The sequence below is a fragment of the Corvus brachyrhynchos genome, unplaced genomic scaffold (genome assembly GCF_000691975.1).
Source record: "Corvus brachyrhynchos isolate BGI_N302 unplaced genomic scaffold, ASM69197v1 scaffold94, whole genome shotgun sequence".
Lineage (NCBI taxonomy): Eukaryota > Metazoa > Chordata > Aves > Passeriformes > Corvidae > Corvus > Corvus brachyrhynchos.
In genome coordinates, this window is record NW_008238330.1 from 363518 (window position 1) to 378277 (window position 14760).

At 37.9% G+C, this 14760-nt stretch overlaps 1 protein-coding gene across 1 annotated transcript in view; it reads left to right on the forward strand.

Moving 5' to 3' along the window:
* Positions 1–12405, forward strand: part of POU6F2 (POU class 6 homeobox 2) — a 331945-nt gene extending 319540 nt beyond the window's left edge. Inside the window, exons 10-11 of the mRNA XM_017734610.1 lie at positions 3969–4137; positions 7356–12405. Coding sequence (XP_017590099.1) covers positions 3969–4137; positions 7356–7860 — 674 coding nt within the window. The 3' untranslated portion in view covers positions 7861–12405. The remainder of the gene's footprint in view (positions 1–3968; positions 4138–7355) is intronic.
* Positions 12406–14760: the final 2355 nt, after the last annotated feature.

Genomic DNA, 14760 nt, shown 5'->3' on the forward strand with positions numbered 1-14760 from the left:
TCATTGTAGTAATATTTTCTGTCTGATTTTGCTTTTTTTTCTTTAATGTGTTTCTTAATTTCAAAAAAGTGCATTTCCTTACTTTTTAATTTCTCTTTCTTTTTTTTTAATTTCCTGTCCTTTTTTTTCCTTTAGGTTATTGTCTTCTTTATAACTTTTCCCTTTTCTGTCATAATCACCCCTTCATCCCTAACCAGCAACAAGTGCTAATTATTTTAAAGACAAAATGTAACAGCTATTGCCAAATAAAAGATATTTTAAAGTAAGTTCTGTCTAAGCAAGGACTGCAAGATTCATCTCTATTCTTCCTGTCCCTTCTGTATGATTCCTTTGTATTGTCCAATCCTATTTGTATTCTCTTTTGTCTTCTTTGTTTTCTCTTCATTCAATTCTACATCATTATTCCTCCCTTTTTCCATTTCATTTTCCTCTTCTGTAATGCATCGCTCTGCTCATTTCTTTAACTTTTCCGCCATATGTTCTCTTTGTGGAAATCACAGGCTTTCCCTTGTGCTCTGAGACTTGTGTCCCCATGAAGTTCCTTTCTTCCTTCCAAACTCACTTTACTTTCATCTGTTACTATAAAATTAAAATGCCTCCCATAAACAAATTATTCTTCTTTTTTTTCCCACTGAGCTCCACTCCATTTTCCATTATCAATGTTTTGTCCTGCCTTTCTTATCCAATTTACTTTCCATTGGACCTCCTCAGCCAGCTATTTCTCCTCCTGTCTGACTGGGGAAATCATCCCCCTGTAATCCCTCCCGTGGCAGAACTCTGTGCAACAGAAATTTGGTTTCTCCTTCAGGGTGCACTGATTTCTCTGCAGCAGCTCTTTCCCCTAACTATTAAAACCACAGCATATTTTCACTCAACAACAAACTCACACAGGATTTTCAGAAGAGTTCAAAAGTGGGAGAAGTATTCCCTTCAGTAGGAAAAAACAGATTTCAATGCAGGAGAGATTGTGGATTTAATTTCTTCCATACTGCTCATCTACCTTCAACATCCACCAGGACAGCTGGTGGAATTTTAGCTGTCTTCCTTTCTGTTACATGTACCCATATCCTCTGAAATGGTCCCAGAAAACCCTCTTACCTTTCTCCAGTAGTTTCATAGACAGCCATTGTTTTCTCATGCAATAATATAAACTTGGAGTCTTGAAATGCTGTTACTGTAGATCCCAAATACTCAATGGGTTTGATATTCTCTATTTTCCTGTTTGCACTGGGTGGCCTTCCCTGGGATAGCCACTTAATTTAAAAAGCATAAGCTACTCTTCCTAAAATGTGAAATGCACTATATGTTCAACTGTTCTGAGAGCCCAGAACTTGTTAAAACAAAGTCCATAATCTATTTGAATATGTTTATGTGTGTGCATATATTAGACCACACATTCTAAGACTGTACAGATGGCATTTTAATGCGGTAGAGTAAAACAGACCAATGATGATATCAATAGAGTGGTCTTCATAGCACTATTTGTGTTTTAGGGAGGTGACAGAAAACAAGATCTGTGGATTTCAAAGGGCTTTGAATCACACCCAAAGTAGAAGTGGTTCCAATTTTGTACAAATGCTATTTTCCCTAGAGTTCAAGATAAAACACTTCAGTGTTTCAGTCCATCTGTTAGTACTTTCCTGTTGCCAAAGAAGCTATGAAAGAATGAAGCCTTTTTCTCAACAGATATTCCACTATATACTACATTCTACTCCTGTATTACTGAAGAGCATCACAGTTTTTTCTCATCTCAAGTAGATAGAGCTCAGCCTAATATTTCCCTCATCCAAGTGCCACAGGCAGGAAAGGTCTTTCCATGGTGTTAACTGTTGCAACAGTGCCAGATCATTCTAGATCCAGCAGAACTTGACAGAATTTCTCTATAATCTCTCTAAGATCTCTGCAATTAGTTTTCTTACTTCTCTTTTTATTCCTAACAGGAGTTGGGGAGCATTACAGGTGCCAGGTGCCATAGTTTGCTACTTTTCGAGTTCTCTAGGAACACCTGAATTGTCCTTTGTCACATACCTAACAGCCTTAGTCAGAGGACTTAAAGTAACAGAAGGAAAGAGGTGAGGAAGGCCACAGTTTTAGTGTACTTCACTCAGGGGATTTTTTGAGGCCAGTATCATTTATGATATTTAGTACAGAGACGTAAAGAGTAGATAAGTCTTCAGCTCCCTTCTGTGTCTCTGAAATTCAGAACTGGTATGCTAGATAGACTATATGGCATAAGCAGGAAAATTACATGCTTCTAAAGACAATTACTTTATAAACCTGAGTGGCCACTGTCACAGCACTTAGTCCTAAAGCACACAATATGCACCCTAGCTTTGTACTGGATGAGTGCATAGGTGTACAGATGACCACAAGTACAGCAGTGAGAACAGCAGAGATGATTCTGAGTGTGAAGTATTGTTGAAACAAGGTTCAACCTATGTGCATGTTTATCTGTGCATAGTTCATGTGGTCCCTGGTTGCATACACACAAATTTTAAAAATATTACTGCCATGTGTGTTTCTTACACTCAAGCAACAGATAGATATAGGCTAAATTTATATATCAGAAAACCCTTTTCCCTCTGTCTATTATTGGACAAAAAGATTTTTTCATAGGATATTTCCATGATAAGGAAATTTTAAACCAGGCTTATAAACCCCTGAAAATAAAAGCTTTGCTACTGTAATGCTGATAAGCCCTCACTATAGCCATACTAGCAGGAGCCATTCTAATACAGGGTTCAGAATTGTAATGTAGTCTAGCATTGTCCTTGGACAACTGCTTGCATTTACAGAAATTGAGGGGTTATTGTGCTGCAAACTTTTCACCTCAGCGTCTGAGGAATGAGGTGAAGAACAACAGAGATGTCTCACTGGGAGAACGGCTTCACTACACGCAGGATTGCACAACACTTTGAAATCTTCTACCATCCCAGTCCCATGCTGTCTCTGACTTGGCAAACACTTTCATTTAGTCAGGGATCAGTAGCTTGGGAGGGGGGAGAGTTCCATTCTCCAGCTGTTGTGTCATTTCCCTTGATAAGTCCTAAATTGACCAAGTTATCCAGCTCCAACGGAGCTTTTCTGTGGTAGACATGCTTTATTATGTGCCCTTTCAGGGACAAAGGCTTCTGTGTCAGTAAACTGCTATAGAGAGGAAGGACAAATTTATTCTCACAGCATCATAAGCATTATCTTCTGAGGGGCTAATGTAGAAGTAAAATAACTGTGCAGCATTACCATCCAAAATCAGTGTTGTTGCTCCTTGATTATCGACCTGATGGGAGGCAGAATAAAAAGCTTGAAAGGCTGCTTCTCAGAAGGGAATATTTTAAAAGATTATTTTTAAATTAAGGAGGTTTTAAAGGCAGAATTTTGTTTAGGCCTGTTCATTTGCTGGGTTATTTTGGACATCCATGTGTCATTTTAAATTGGGTATTGTGTAAAAGGGAAGAAATAGTTGTGAATCTCCTTATTTGGCATTACCTTTAGATAAAGCAGAAAGACTTGATTTCAAGCTAAAAATCCAAGCAGCTCATACATATATATAGCCCTCCCCACAGGCTGGATATAAATATAGTAACACCAACCTTCTTTCGCTGCGTGATAAGAAGGGAAAACAGGGAACAAGACTTCTCAACCCAGAGAAGACTTTGCAAGGCATAAATGGCAGTGAGGAGCCCAGTCACACCCTCCCTCTGAGGTGAGCTGGCCTTTTTCAGGAGTTCAGCAACAGCATATCTTTGAAAATCTTCCACCAGCACCTGCAGCCCAGTCAGGATCTTAGCAATCTGAACATGCTTCATAACACACCTGACAAGGCCAGTCTGTTTCTGTTTGGGGAAGAAGAGAAAGGGATCAGTATTAAAAAAATTGAACTTGAAAGCCTTGACACTGAAAACAGCTGTAAGCCTGTCCCACCGATACGTGATGCAAAGAACTGACATGTTTAAAAAATATCTCAACAGATCCTCAGACAGCCTCTGGGGAGGTGGATGGGGTAAATCTGGAAGAAATACGAGAATTTGCCAAAGCTTTTAAAATCCGACGCCTGTCCCTTGGCCTGACACAGACTCAAGTTGGCCAAGCCCTAAGCGCCACCGAAGGCCCAGCCTATAGCCAGTCTGCCATCTGCAGGTAACAAGTTACATCATAAACTCTCCTCTTCTCTCTTTGTTCTTCATAATGATCCAGTTTGTTGTGATGAGCATGCTTGTGTTTGAGTCTCATGACTTTAGAGTATATTATTTAAACTGATGTTTAAATTAGCCAATAATGTTGTTACCTAACATATAAATTGTTTTTATTGTGTATATTTAGAGTGATTTTGGTCTCTTTTTTTTTCCTCCTTTTTTAAACAAGTGAGAAACAATGTTCCTAGCATAGAGGCTTAATTCCATAGATGAGTGTGAAATCCCATACTGGACGAGCACCAGCTGACCCTCTTCATACTGTGCCATTTTCTACAGATAGGGTTACTGAACAAGTATTTCATGGCTGCATCCCTGCTAAGTTAAAACCTGTATTACTGTGGTTAGCACTTCACATAGAGGATGTTAATGATGATTTACCTAGGCAACACAGAAGGGAAAAAAATAGCCTTCCTGCTATCTTGCAAACCAGCAGCTATTCATCTTTTATCACCCAAATATTTACTGAAAAAAACTGGCAAATCCATGTGTGCAAAGCAGCAGCACTCTGTCCTAATCATAAGAAATAATAGTACAGTCTTGACAGAGTTAAAGTATAAGCAAACACCTTATATGCATGTATGTGTGTTACAGTAATCCCATGTTTATGCATGAGGTAACAAACACACTTAGGTAACAGCTTTTTCCTCTTGGGCAATGCCTTATAGTCCTTCTCCATCAGTGAAAGCCAAGAAACCAGCTCTAAGCTCATTTAAGTGGATTTTGTTTTTGGTGATCCATGAAATGCTCTGTCTTTTTATCTGCTCTTTATACTTTTAATGTATTCCCCATAGAACGGAAGTGTACTTTTCCTGCAGTTAAAGACTAAGGTTATAAATAACATCAGTATGGGGTAGTGTGCTTGCAGCTCACATTTTGCTCAATGATTTTCCATAAAACCCATTGATTGTTGTTAAATACAAAAAGCTCCATAGGATCCTCTCACTTCTATGGTCTCCCCTACTGTTTTTTTCTTATAAGATACCTCCCTGTAGAAAATAACCTTTATTCAGTCTATACAAGGATACTACTGCTGGGAAATTTGTTTCAAGACTTGTATGTCGTTATACCAAACATGTCCTGCAGTAACAACACTAACAAGCAATGCCAACGATATGAATGCTATTGCTCCCTATTGCTAAGGATTAATTTTGATTTTGTATTTTTTTTTAATTTCTTTGTGGTCAGTTGGTAAAGAATGCCTAAAATGGGTGGAGTTTTTAGCAACTGACAATTTTTTGTAGCCTTAAGTTACTGTTTATCATACTATACTTTAAAGGGACACTTTGCAGTTTCCTTTACTTTTGTCTCATTTGCTGTCTTCTTATTTCCTCCATCTTCCTCACACTTTGAGAAAGCGCTGGGGATGGTGAGACCTTTTACAGAGGGCTCCTTGGAGGGGCAAGTTGCTCAGAACATGAGATTGGGTGCAAGAGCTGGTCCCAAATACTTGCAAGGTTACAGTTTTTTTAGTTTTCTTTGCCCGCCTCAGACAGACACCATTTTGGGCTGTAATTACATGCTATGACTGTGCATGTTTTGTTAAGCACCAAGACAAGCTGCTTCAGTGGCAGCATGTGTTCCTCAGAAATAGTAGATTTAACTTTCTTTTAATTGTAACAAATTTCAGCATGAACTCCAGGTCAATGGAAGGGGCAGTAAGGCAAGCAATTTGAGCAACCAACTTGAAGACAAATGTAGAATCTCCTGATGGCCTGTGCAGGTCATATGAGCAATATACCACCTTGATATGTTCTGCATGCAAATAGCAGTATTTTCTTTAACTCGACACAATACGTTCTAAAACATATCCTTCAGTCTGAAATATCACTGGACACCAAGGAATGACACCTTGCAGTCAATACCACGTTAAGATGTCAGGCACCAGTTACAAATTCTTTGGAGTATTATTATCTGAAATTATTCTTTGTCTTATTCTTTGTTTGTGAGAAGTGCTTTGTTTCTTGCTGGAATATTTTTTGCTGCCTCCACATGCTGAATAGAGACACTAAAAATGGCCGGCTACGGTCACCAAGTTTCTTTGCATAAAGGCATTGATTCAGTCGGTCTCATCTCCAGAGCACTCTGCGATTAGTGGTGGTGGTGGTGCTTCAGCAGCACCTGGGCTGGAGAGCATAGCAGCGACATCCAATAATTGTTGCCTTTCTGCAGCATTAACTACCACAACATGCAGAGTGGACAGAGCAAAGTGGGAAAACACAAATGGGTGGCACCAGAGATTTGGGTTAAGATTTTTTAATGTGTAGCAAAAGAGGATGAACTCAGTAAATGAAAAAAACAATTACTTATAAAACTTGAAACGTGAACTCAGCTCTTCTGCGTGTTTTTGAAACTATTAAAGCTTTGTGTGGCTGCTTTTCCAGATGTTTTATAATACTTGTAAAATCTGGTTTGGCAAAAGATTTTTGATGGCAAAATGATATATAGAAGACCTCATTTACAGGAAATGATATTCTGGTACAGTTTACAGAAATACCACAATAAACTCAGCTTGGTGCCACAGCATATTAGTAGACTGTTATGCTGGTTTTCATCTGGAAAACACGAGTCTGTCTTTGCACATTGTGGGGACAGCAAGATAATTGCAAAGTGTCCAGCTGTTTCAGCTGAACACCGCTGTGGCTATGGGAATTTTTTTTCCAACCCAGAAAAGTGATATAGCATTAACTTACAAACAGTGAAGATTGCTGAAAAATGGAAAGGAAACCTGATATTCAGAGACTAGTGTTTGCCATTGGTTTTTATTATTAAAGCTGTGGTGTTTGGATTGGGAGGGATAACAAAAGGATTAAGCACAAAGACAAGATGATAAAAGCAATTGCCTTGATATCATTTCCTGTAATTAGACTTAGTCTCAAGGGTTTTGAAGATCATCAGAAATATGAAAATGCGATTCTTAACCTGTATTATTTAGTGTACTTAGAATTTTGTTGTAGTGCTCATTTTGTGTTAGCTTAAATATCTAGCTATATATAAATATATATATATCTATATCTATGTATAGATATACTTATAGATATACCTATTTGACAGTTTTCATAATCTATTGTAAATTATCTCTGCCAGTCAATTAGTCAGGCAGGCAGGAAGTCCCACCCTGGCAGAGCATCAGTGTAAGACTCTTCTTTCTCAATTTTCCCTCAGACACACCATCCTGAGAAGCCACTTTTTCCTACCACAGGAAGCCCAAGAGAACACTATAGCTAGCAGTCTGACAGCCAAACTGAACCCTGGCCTTTTGTATCCTGCCAGGTTTGAAAAGCTGGACATCACCCCTAAAAGTGCCCAGAAGATAAAGCCGGTGCTTGAGCGGTGGATGGCTGAGGCTGAGGCCCGCCATCGAGCAGGGATGCAGAACCTTACCGAGTTTATTGGGAGCGAACCATCCAAAAAGCGCAAGAGGCGTACCTCGTTCACGCCACAAGCCCTTGAAATCTTGAATGCCCACTTTGAGAAGAACACGCATCCCTCTGGGCAAGAAATGACAGAGATTGCAGAGAAACTGAACTATGACCGGGAAGTAGTTAGAGTTTGGTTCTGCAATAAGAGGCAAGCACTGAAGAACACAATTAAACGTTTGAAACAACACGAGCCCGCGACGGCAGTTCCTATGGAGCCTTTAACAGACTCTCTGGAAGAAAACTCCTAAAAACAAAACAAAACCAAACCAAATCACACAGGAAAAAACCCCACACCAACTGAAACGTGTCCATTTGAACTCTGTGAAAATAACTATTCATCACCCTTGTAAGTAAAAGACTGAGAAAACTACAAGAAGGACAGAACAGTTTATAATTGTCCGTGGGTTTTCCTATTTAAAAAAAAACAAAAAAAAAACCAAAAAAAACCAAAAACAAAAAAAAAATACACAACACTTAGTGTGTGTGCGGTAGAATTAGTTCCCAAAAAACCTGAAAAAGCCAGTTTTTTTAAATGGACTTCAAGTAAACCAAATAACGGCTTAATTTTTTCTGTATATTATGAAAATATGAACACATTTTAAGGAAAAACAAAACAAACAAAAAAAAGAAAGGAAAAAAGAAAAAAAAACTTTTATCTGTTTAAAAGAGAATACAAGCCTGCCACCTGGAGGAGTGATTGTAGCCTTTCAGGTATCAAGTGCTGATTCACTATGAAAACTATTAACCAAAGTCAGAAACATGGCATTGCAAACTAGATTGTTGGTCTACTCTTTTATGAGTGTAAAATTGTGTTACAAATTTTTACATTTGTATTTTGCAAAGAGGAAAACAACAGGATTAATTTCTCTCATCCTTGTTTTCACCCCCTGCAGGTGTGTACAAAGTCATTCCGTAGTTGTCACCTCATTTTCTTTTCTTTTCTTTAACAGTTTTGCAATCTCTTGGCGTTTGGGTGCCAAAAATAATTACTTTTTATTGTGATTTGTGGGGTTTGTTATTTCTCTTCTAAGCGTGTAAGTCTTGGTTGCATTTCTTTTTCTGGTTTTTCTGATTCTATTTGCTGCCTCCTCCCTTCCAGCTCATTCTCCACCCCTTCCCCAACCCCCCCAAACCCAGTACTGTTTAAAGAATTTTAAAAAGAAAGGTGAAATATTTTATGTTGATATGCTGAAATACAATAGAGAACAAAGAAGGATTAGGATTATGTCTGATGGACTGTCAAGCCCACACTGAACATTGTGCTTTTTGTCAAATGTGTAGCTTGAGATTTCTCTGTCCTTTGGCCTGGCGAGGTTACCAAAATTCATTTTGTAGTATAAATATAAACTGCACACTTGGTACAGTGCTGCATCTATATTTTGGTTCCATTTGAAGCAATCTCTCTCCAAAGTCTGCTAGCCAAAGAAATTTCTTGAGGTTTTGATGAAAACAAATGGACAGGCTGAGAAGTTATGAGGTTGTTTTGATCATCACTATGGACAGGCTGAGGCGTTATGAGGATGTTTTGATCACTACATCACTATGGACAATTCTGATGGTAGTGCTCTGTTCCTTCTGGCTTTTTTTATACCATATTGATGCTTGCCCTGTTGACTTCTTCAGTAGGAGGATGTGCTTCTGCAGGTGTTTGCTGCAGCCACTGTCTAGACTAAGCAATTGGGACATAGGAAAAACCACAGAATATCCCTTGATTATATAAGGTGGGTCACCTGCAATATGATTCAGGTGAACTGATTTTTCTTTAAAGACAGTATATCTCTGTGGCTTCCATTCTGATTGGACAAGCATCTGCTAAAATACTATGGTCATTGGACCTACAAGCATACCAAGGCTCAGAGGGAAAGAAAGGTGTTGCAAGTTCTTGATGGGGTGTGGGCTGACCTGTGAAGGTCATCTGCAATCTTCATCTTCTGCTCAGTTATGCTCAAGCCTTTGGGATTCTCCCCACTGTTAGGGTAGAAGCTGCATCTTGATCAGGTCTTCCCAAAAGATAACATCAGATATTTGGTTCAGCTCACTGTAGAGATGGTAGAGTAAAATTCTGCTGGCGTAACTCCTGATTGCATGCCTTGACCTAAGGATGGTTGTGCTGGATTTTTGGTGATCTACTTAAGATGTGGAAGGAAGTTCCTAACGTGCTGGAGTCTTCAAACAACACCTCTCTTATTAAAAAGTTTTCAAGAACTCCAGGAGATATCCAAAACTTAGTGAAGAAACAGGCTTTCATTGATTTCAGTAGGCTTTGAATCTGGCCCTCAGTATTTTATTAATGGGATTTGCCTTGTAAAGTGGGGTATTTATTGCACGATTAGTGGAGCTTTAAGATTTCAGAGACCATCATCTGGGCCAGAAGCTGCTTCTAAATGTGAGCACTCTCAAAGGTCAGTGTTGGAGCACACTGAGGATCCAGTACTCCAGGATGGGCTCATGTCCAGCAAATGCATTTTAGACTTAAAACTTCAGCAGGGTATGTTTAAGGATATTTTCAGTATTCCTTTATGAGCATGAGAGTGACAATTGTTATTGACTCTTTTTCTGCTGTTGATATATAAATAACTGCTGATGGGAACAAACGCCTCAGTAACCACAGGCAAATTGTGAGGCACAAAAAGATGTTTTATCCAAGTTGAGCATGTGAAATAGAGAGTCTCACAGTAACATCTGCCCCTCTGGGTTTTCTTTTTACCCTCTCTCTCCAGAGATACCTATAGCCACAAAAATATCTATGTTGTATATAACGAACAGCCCTAAAGTTGTGGCCACAGTTCAGTGTACGTAACGATCAGACCACCTTCCAGAAGCCAACAGGAAAGCAAGGATGAACAAATCATATTTGGAAGCAGTCATTCCTGAAATCCTACCCATGTCTCCAGAACACTCCTAATTGCCCAGTCATTAATGCCACATACACAATTACACGTTCAGTCATCCTTAAGGCCATACCTTCCCCCACTCCATCCCCACCATTAACAGCCTGGGAACAAAACCATCAACCATTCTTTGCCTAAAAACTAAATTTCCAGTTCTCCCAGGGACTGCTCTAAATTCTGTGAAGAAAAATCCCCCAAGAAGAAAAGTTAACTAAACACTGTATGAAAGATACTAAATGTTTAAAAATATGCTGGCAGCAGTTATATAAGCTCTTTTCTGTTCCAAGTACATATCAGAAGGATATAACTAGGACAGTGAAAATGTAAAATGAATATAAATTGCCAGCATGGAAGAAAAAATAATGTTCATCCCACAGTCTTAAAACCAGTCAAGTGCAGTGGTTTTTTTTACAGTTTTCTAATTTTGTATTATGTTTTGTAAATTATTTATAAAGTGTTTTAATGCTTCTCATATTAATTTTTTGATACACAAATCTTTGCTATGAGGCATAAATGGTGCCTGAACAGATTCTTAGGAAGATAAATTATGTGTGAGTAGTACATCTTGGGGGGGGGCATAAATATTTGGTTTTATTTTGTTACTGGCAACATTTCTGGTTCCCATTTGTAAACAATTTTCATGTATTGATAACATTTGAATACCTTTTAATTTTGCATGTGACTAAAAGATAGATTGCTACCAGCAAATGAAACAAAAGTCTCTTCGGTCATATGTGAAGGTTTAATGGTTTTCCAATTTGTTGATAATTGATTTTTAAAAAAAAAAAATATATAAAATATTATTTGAATAATGAACCAAGGGGTTCACTAACTGTTCTGATTTTGTCTTTTTATGTTTTTCACTAAAAAACTATTTTGGACAGTTGAAGAAATCAAATTAATTCAAAGGGTTCCAATTTCTTTACATTATTACTGGAAAAAAAAAAAGCAAAAAAAAAAAAAAAAGCAAAAAAAGAAAAAAAGAGGGAGAACAAGGAAGCAAAAAGGAGCTAGGAAGGAACAAGTAGAGGCGTATCAAAGAACTCAAGCTATAACCAAAAAGAAGTATGTAAAATGCCTTTGCTCGTCTTCTCAATGCTGGACCAAAGCTCAATGTATGTAGGTATATGCACATTGTATAGATATGGCTAAATGTTGCTGACAATCTCGCAATACTAAACTGTTACTATTAAAAAAATACAAAAATAAAACTGTTCATCAGTGTTTTACCTCAGCACTCTACTTGTACCCAGTTATTGACATTCAAATAAGAAGATAAGAGAGGAAATTGATTTCCATGTCAATGTTTGACTGTAAAATCTGTTTGGAAAACATTTTGTAATGAGCTTTATGTCACGTGGTTTGCTTGTTTCCAACTTGAGACTATGTGGGGCACATTTGTTTATTTATCGTTAAAAAGTGATATTATTACTATTATTATTATTATTAATTATTATTATTACTATTATTATTATTATTTTTGTCCTATGTGCTATAATCTACAGAATGGTCACCAGGGTCACTTATGAAGCACTGCAAAGAGATCTGTTTTTCCATGCATGGAGCATGCAGGGGGAAAGATGGCAGTACAAAATGGACTGTATTGTGTTGTTAAAAAATATGAATAAATAAAAAAGGAGTGGATATGGTGGACTTGTGACCAAGAAAACAAAGTGGATATTTAAAAGCTCCTTACTACTCTGACTTTGAAACCAAAGCTGATTTATCTGCACAGGTTGCTTAACATGAAAAAAATAAAAAAACTGACAAAAACTGTACTTAATCTAGAGCAATATCTGTATGGTCAGTAAAGCTGCACTTTGTGTATTTCTTAACAGCTTCAGATCTGTCACTTTTAATTTGTACCATAAAAAATAAAGAATTGTTTGACATGAAACATAAGCTCCTTTCATGTGTTTGTCTTAAATCTCATGCATTATTCACATTATTCAAGCTCATGTAATTTCACATCAGTTCAATACAAAACCAGTTAAATTCTTGAAAAAAGGAAGAGAGAAAATCCATTTGCACTGTGGAGCATAACTTCATCTGCAAAACTAAACACTGTTTCTGTACCGAGAGTGGGTGCATGCATTGGCGATGTCTTATTTTCTCTACAGGTATTGCAGAGTAGAGGATCTCCCTCAGGAGTACTCTGGAAGCCCCCAGGTGAGTGTGTGTTGTCCCCCAGGCCAGATGGAGCAAAGCACAGATGGACATGAAGGCCAGTGTATCCCCCCGTGCTTCCAACCACAGTCCCATAACAAAGCCCTGGTAAGTGATAGGAGTGTGTTAGAGAGGCTGGGCCAGCCATTTAAATTATTTCTCTTGCATTTTTGCAGAGCTCATGGGGTTCATTATTCAATTCTTCCTGTAATTATGATATTAGGTCACAGAAATGCCTGTTTTTCAGGCCACTTCTCTTGAGTCATATTGAGTTCTGTCAAAATACAGGATTCTGAAATATCAGCATATTTTAGAAATTAATTAGCTGTATTATAAAGGGTTTTTTTTGAAAAAAACAGCCTAGAAATAAAAGCTCTGACAATCTTAGAATACTGTGTTTGAGACTTGGGAGCAAAATTTTTACAAATACCTTTTTCTTTGATTTTGTTTAATATTGTTTTACTTTTCCAATATCATGTGTTAAATAATCAAAACTAAAACAAAGTATTTATTTGCATGGAAAAGCAGAGACCATTTGGAATATTTATTTATTGTGATTTTTTTTCAGGTCAGAATTTCCCTTTTATATGCAATTTTTCTGTATTTTATGAGGTACATAAGAAAGAGAACAAAAAAGGTAGCTTTTTTGTAGACATAATGATAGAAGCTTCATAAACAAGGCAAAGATTGCATCTTGTCCTCTAGGCACCATGTCTCCATACCATGGTCTAACAGCCACCTCAAGCACATCATTCATCTACTTATACAATACAAGGGTGTGGAGAATGACCCTTTGTGCTGTCATATCAACTACTAAAAGGTGAACACATATTTTTTCATTCCATTGTGATAAAGCAGCAAGCAAACATTGATTAGTCTTTTTCCCCAAGTCTATTTAAAAAAGCAATATTTCCTCTTTTCATCATACTATATGTATTTTAGCTGCCTCATAGGCACATGACCCTACCTAGCCATTACATATCTAAATAACCTGGATCTATTAAGTTGCAAGAAATTCTGACTTTGCAAATTGAATCAATTAAGTTCCTATTGATCACTGAAATCTCAAAATAGATCCTACCTTAGAGCTACTGAATACTAACTATAAGACTTCACACTCCTTACTGACTGCTTAAAAATCAAGTTTCTACAAATTAATTATGACAGGACTTCAGAGCTCCTTAAGTGCATCATAAAGGACAAGGAGTTTTAGAAGCACATTGCTTTCCATGCCTCTCTTTTGTACTTCCAGAAAAAAAGAGAAAAAACCACAAAACCCCTAAAACACAAAAACCCAAACATATTTGCGATACTCTTCGTAAGCAATGAACTCGGTCTGTGTCCTGTCCCTCCCTTAAGACAGGTATCATGGGAGGAAAGCTGGCACTAAGGTCAGAGAACTACGCAGAAGTTGTAGAATACATGTCTTTATGCGGTCTCTTCTCCTGTGTAGCTGCTTTAGGACTGATCACTGCCTAAATCTATACCTGTTAAAAAACCTTTTAGTACTAGCAGGGCTTTGATAAGCAAAGATTCTCTTCTACTGGCTTAAATTTCAATCAAACAAGCACTAAGAAGCAAAACAGACTTACCAAGAGGGAAGGTTCCAAGAGGGTTTGTTTTTTAATCTGAGAATCCAGATTTAATATTAATCAGTCCCACAGGAGATCGTGAAGTTCTTGAAAATATTTGATAACTAAAGACTTGAAAGATTCTTTTTTTCCTTCTCTCTCCATCTTCTCTACAGACCTGTAGGTGTGGTTTTTATTTCACTCACAGTCCTTTACTGCTGCACTTTGCCACACTATGGACAGACAACAGTGGTCAGGACTGAGACTGGTAGCCCACCAGCCATTACTGTGGTTTTCAGTCCAGACCCCAATTGCCCTGGTTTCTCTAAAATGCCAGCAACAGCCTTGTATAATCCACCACAGCAGCTGCAGGGAGGGCATGTTGCAGCTCAAGTAATAACGAGCCTTTCATTTTATTGGACACTGAACTTCTTCTATAATCAGTGGCCTCATGTCAAAACATTTCTCAGCCCAAGAGCTGTGTGTGTGATCACAGGCACACTCAGTGTGGGTGGGTTGT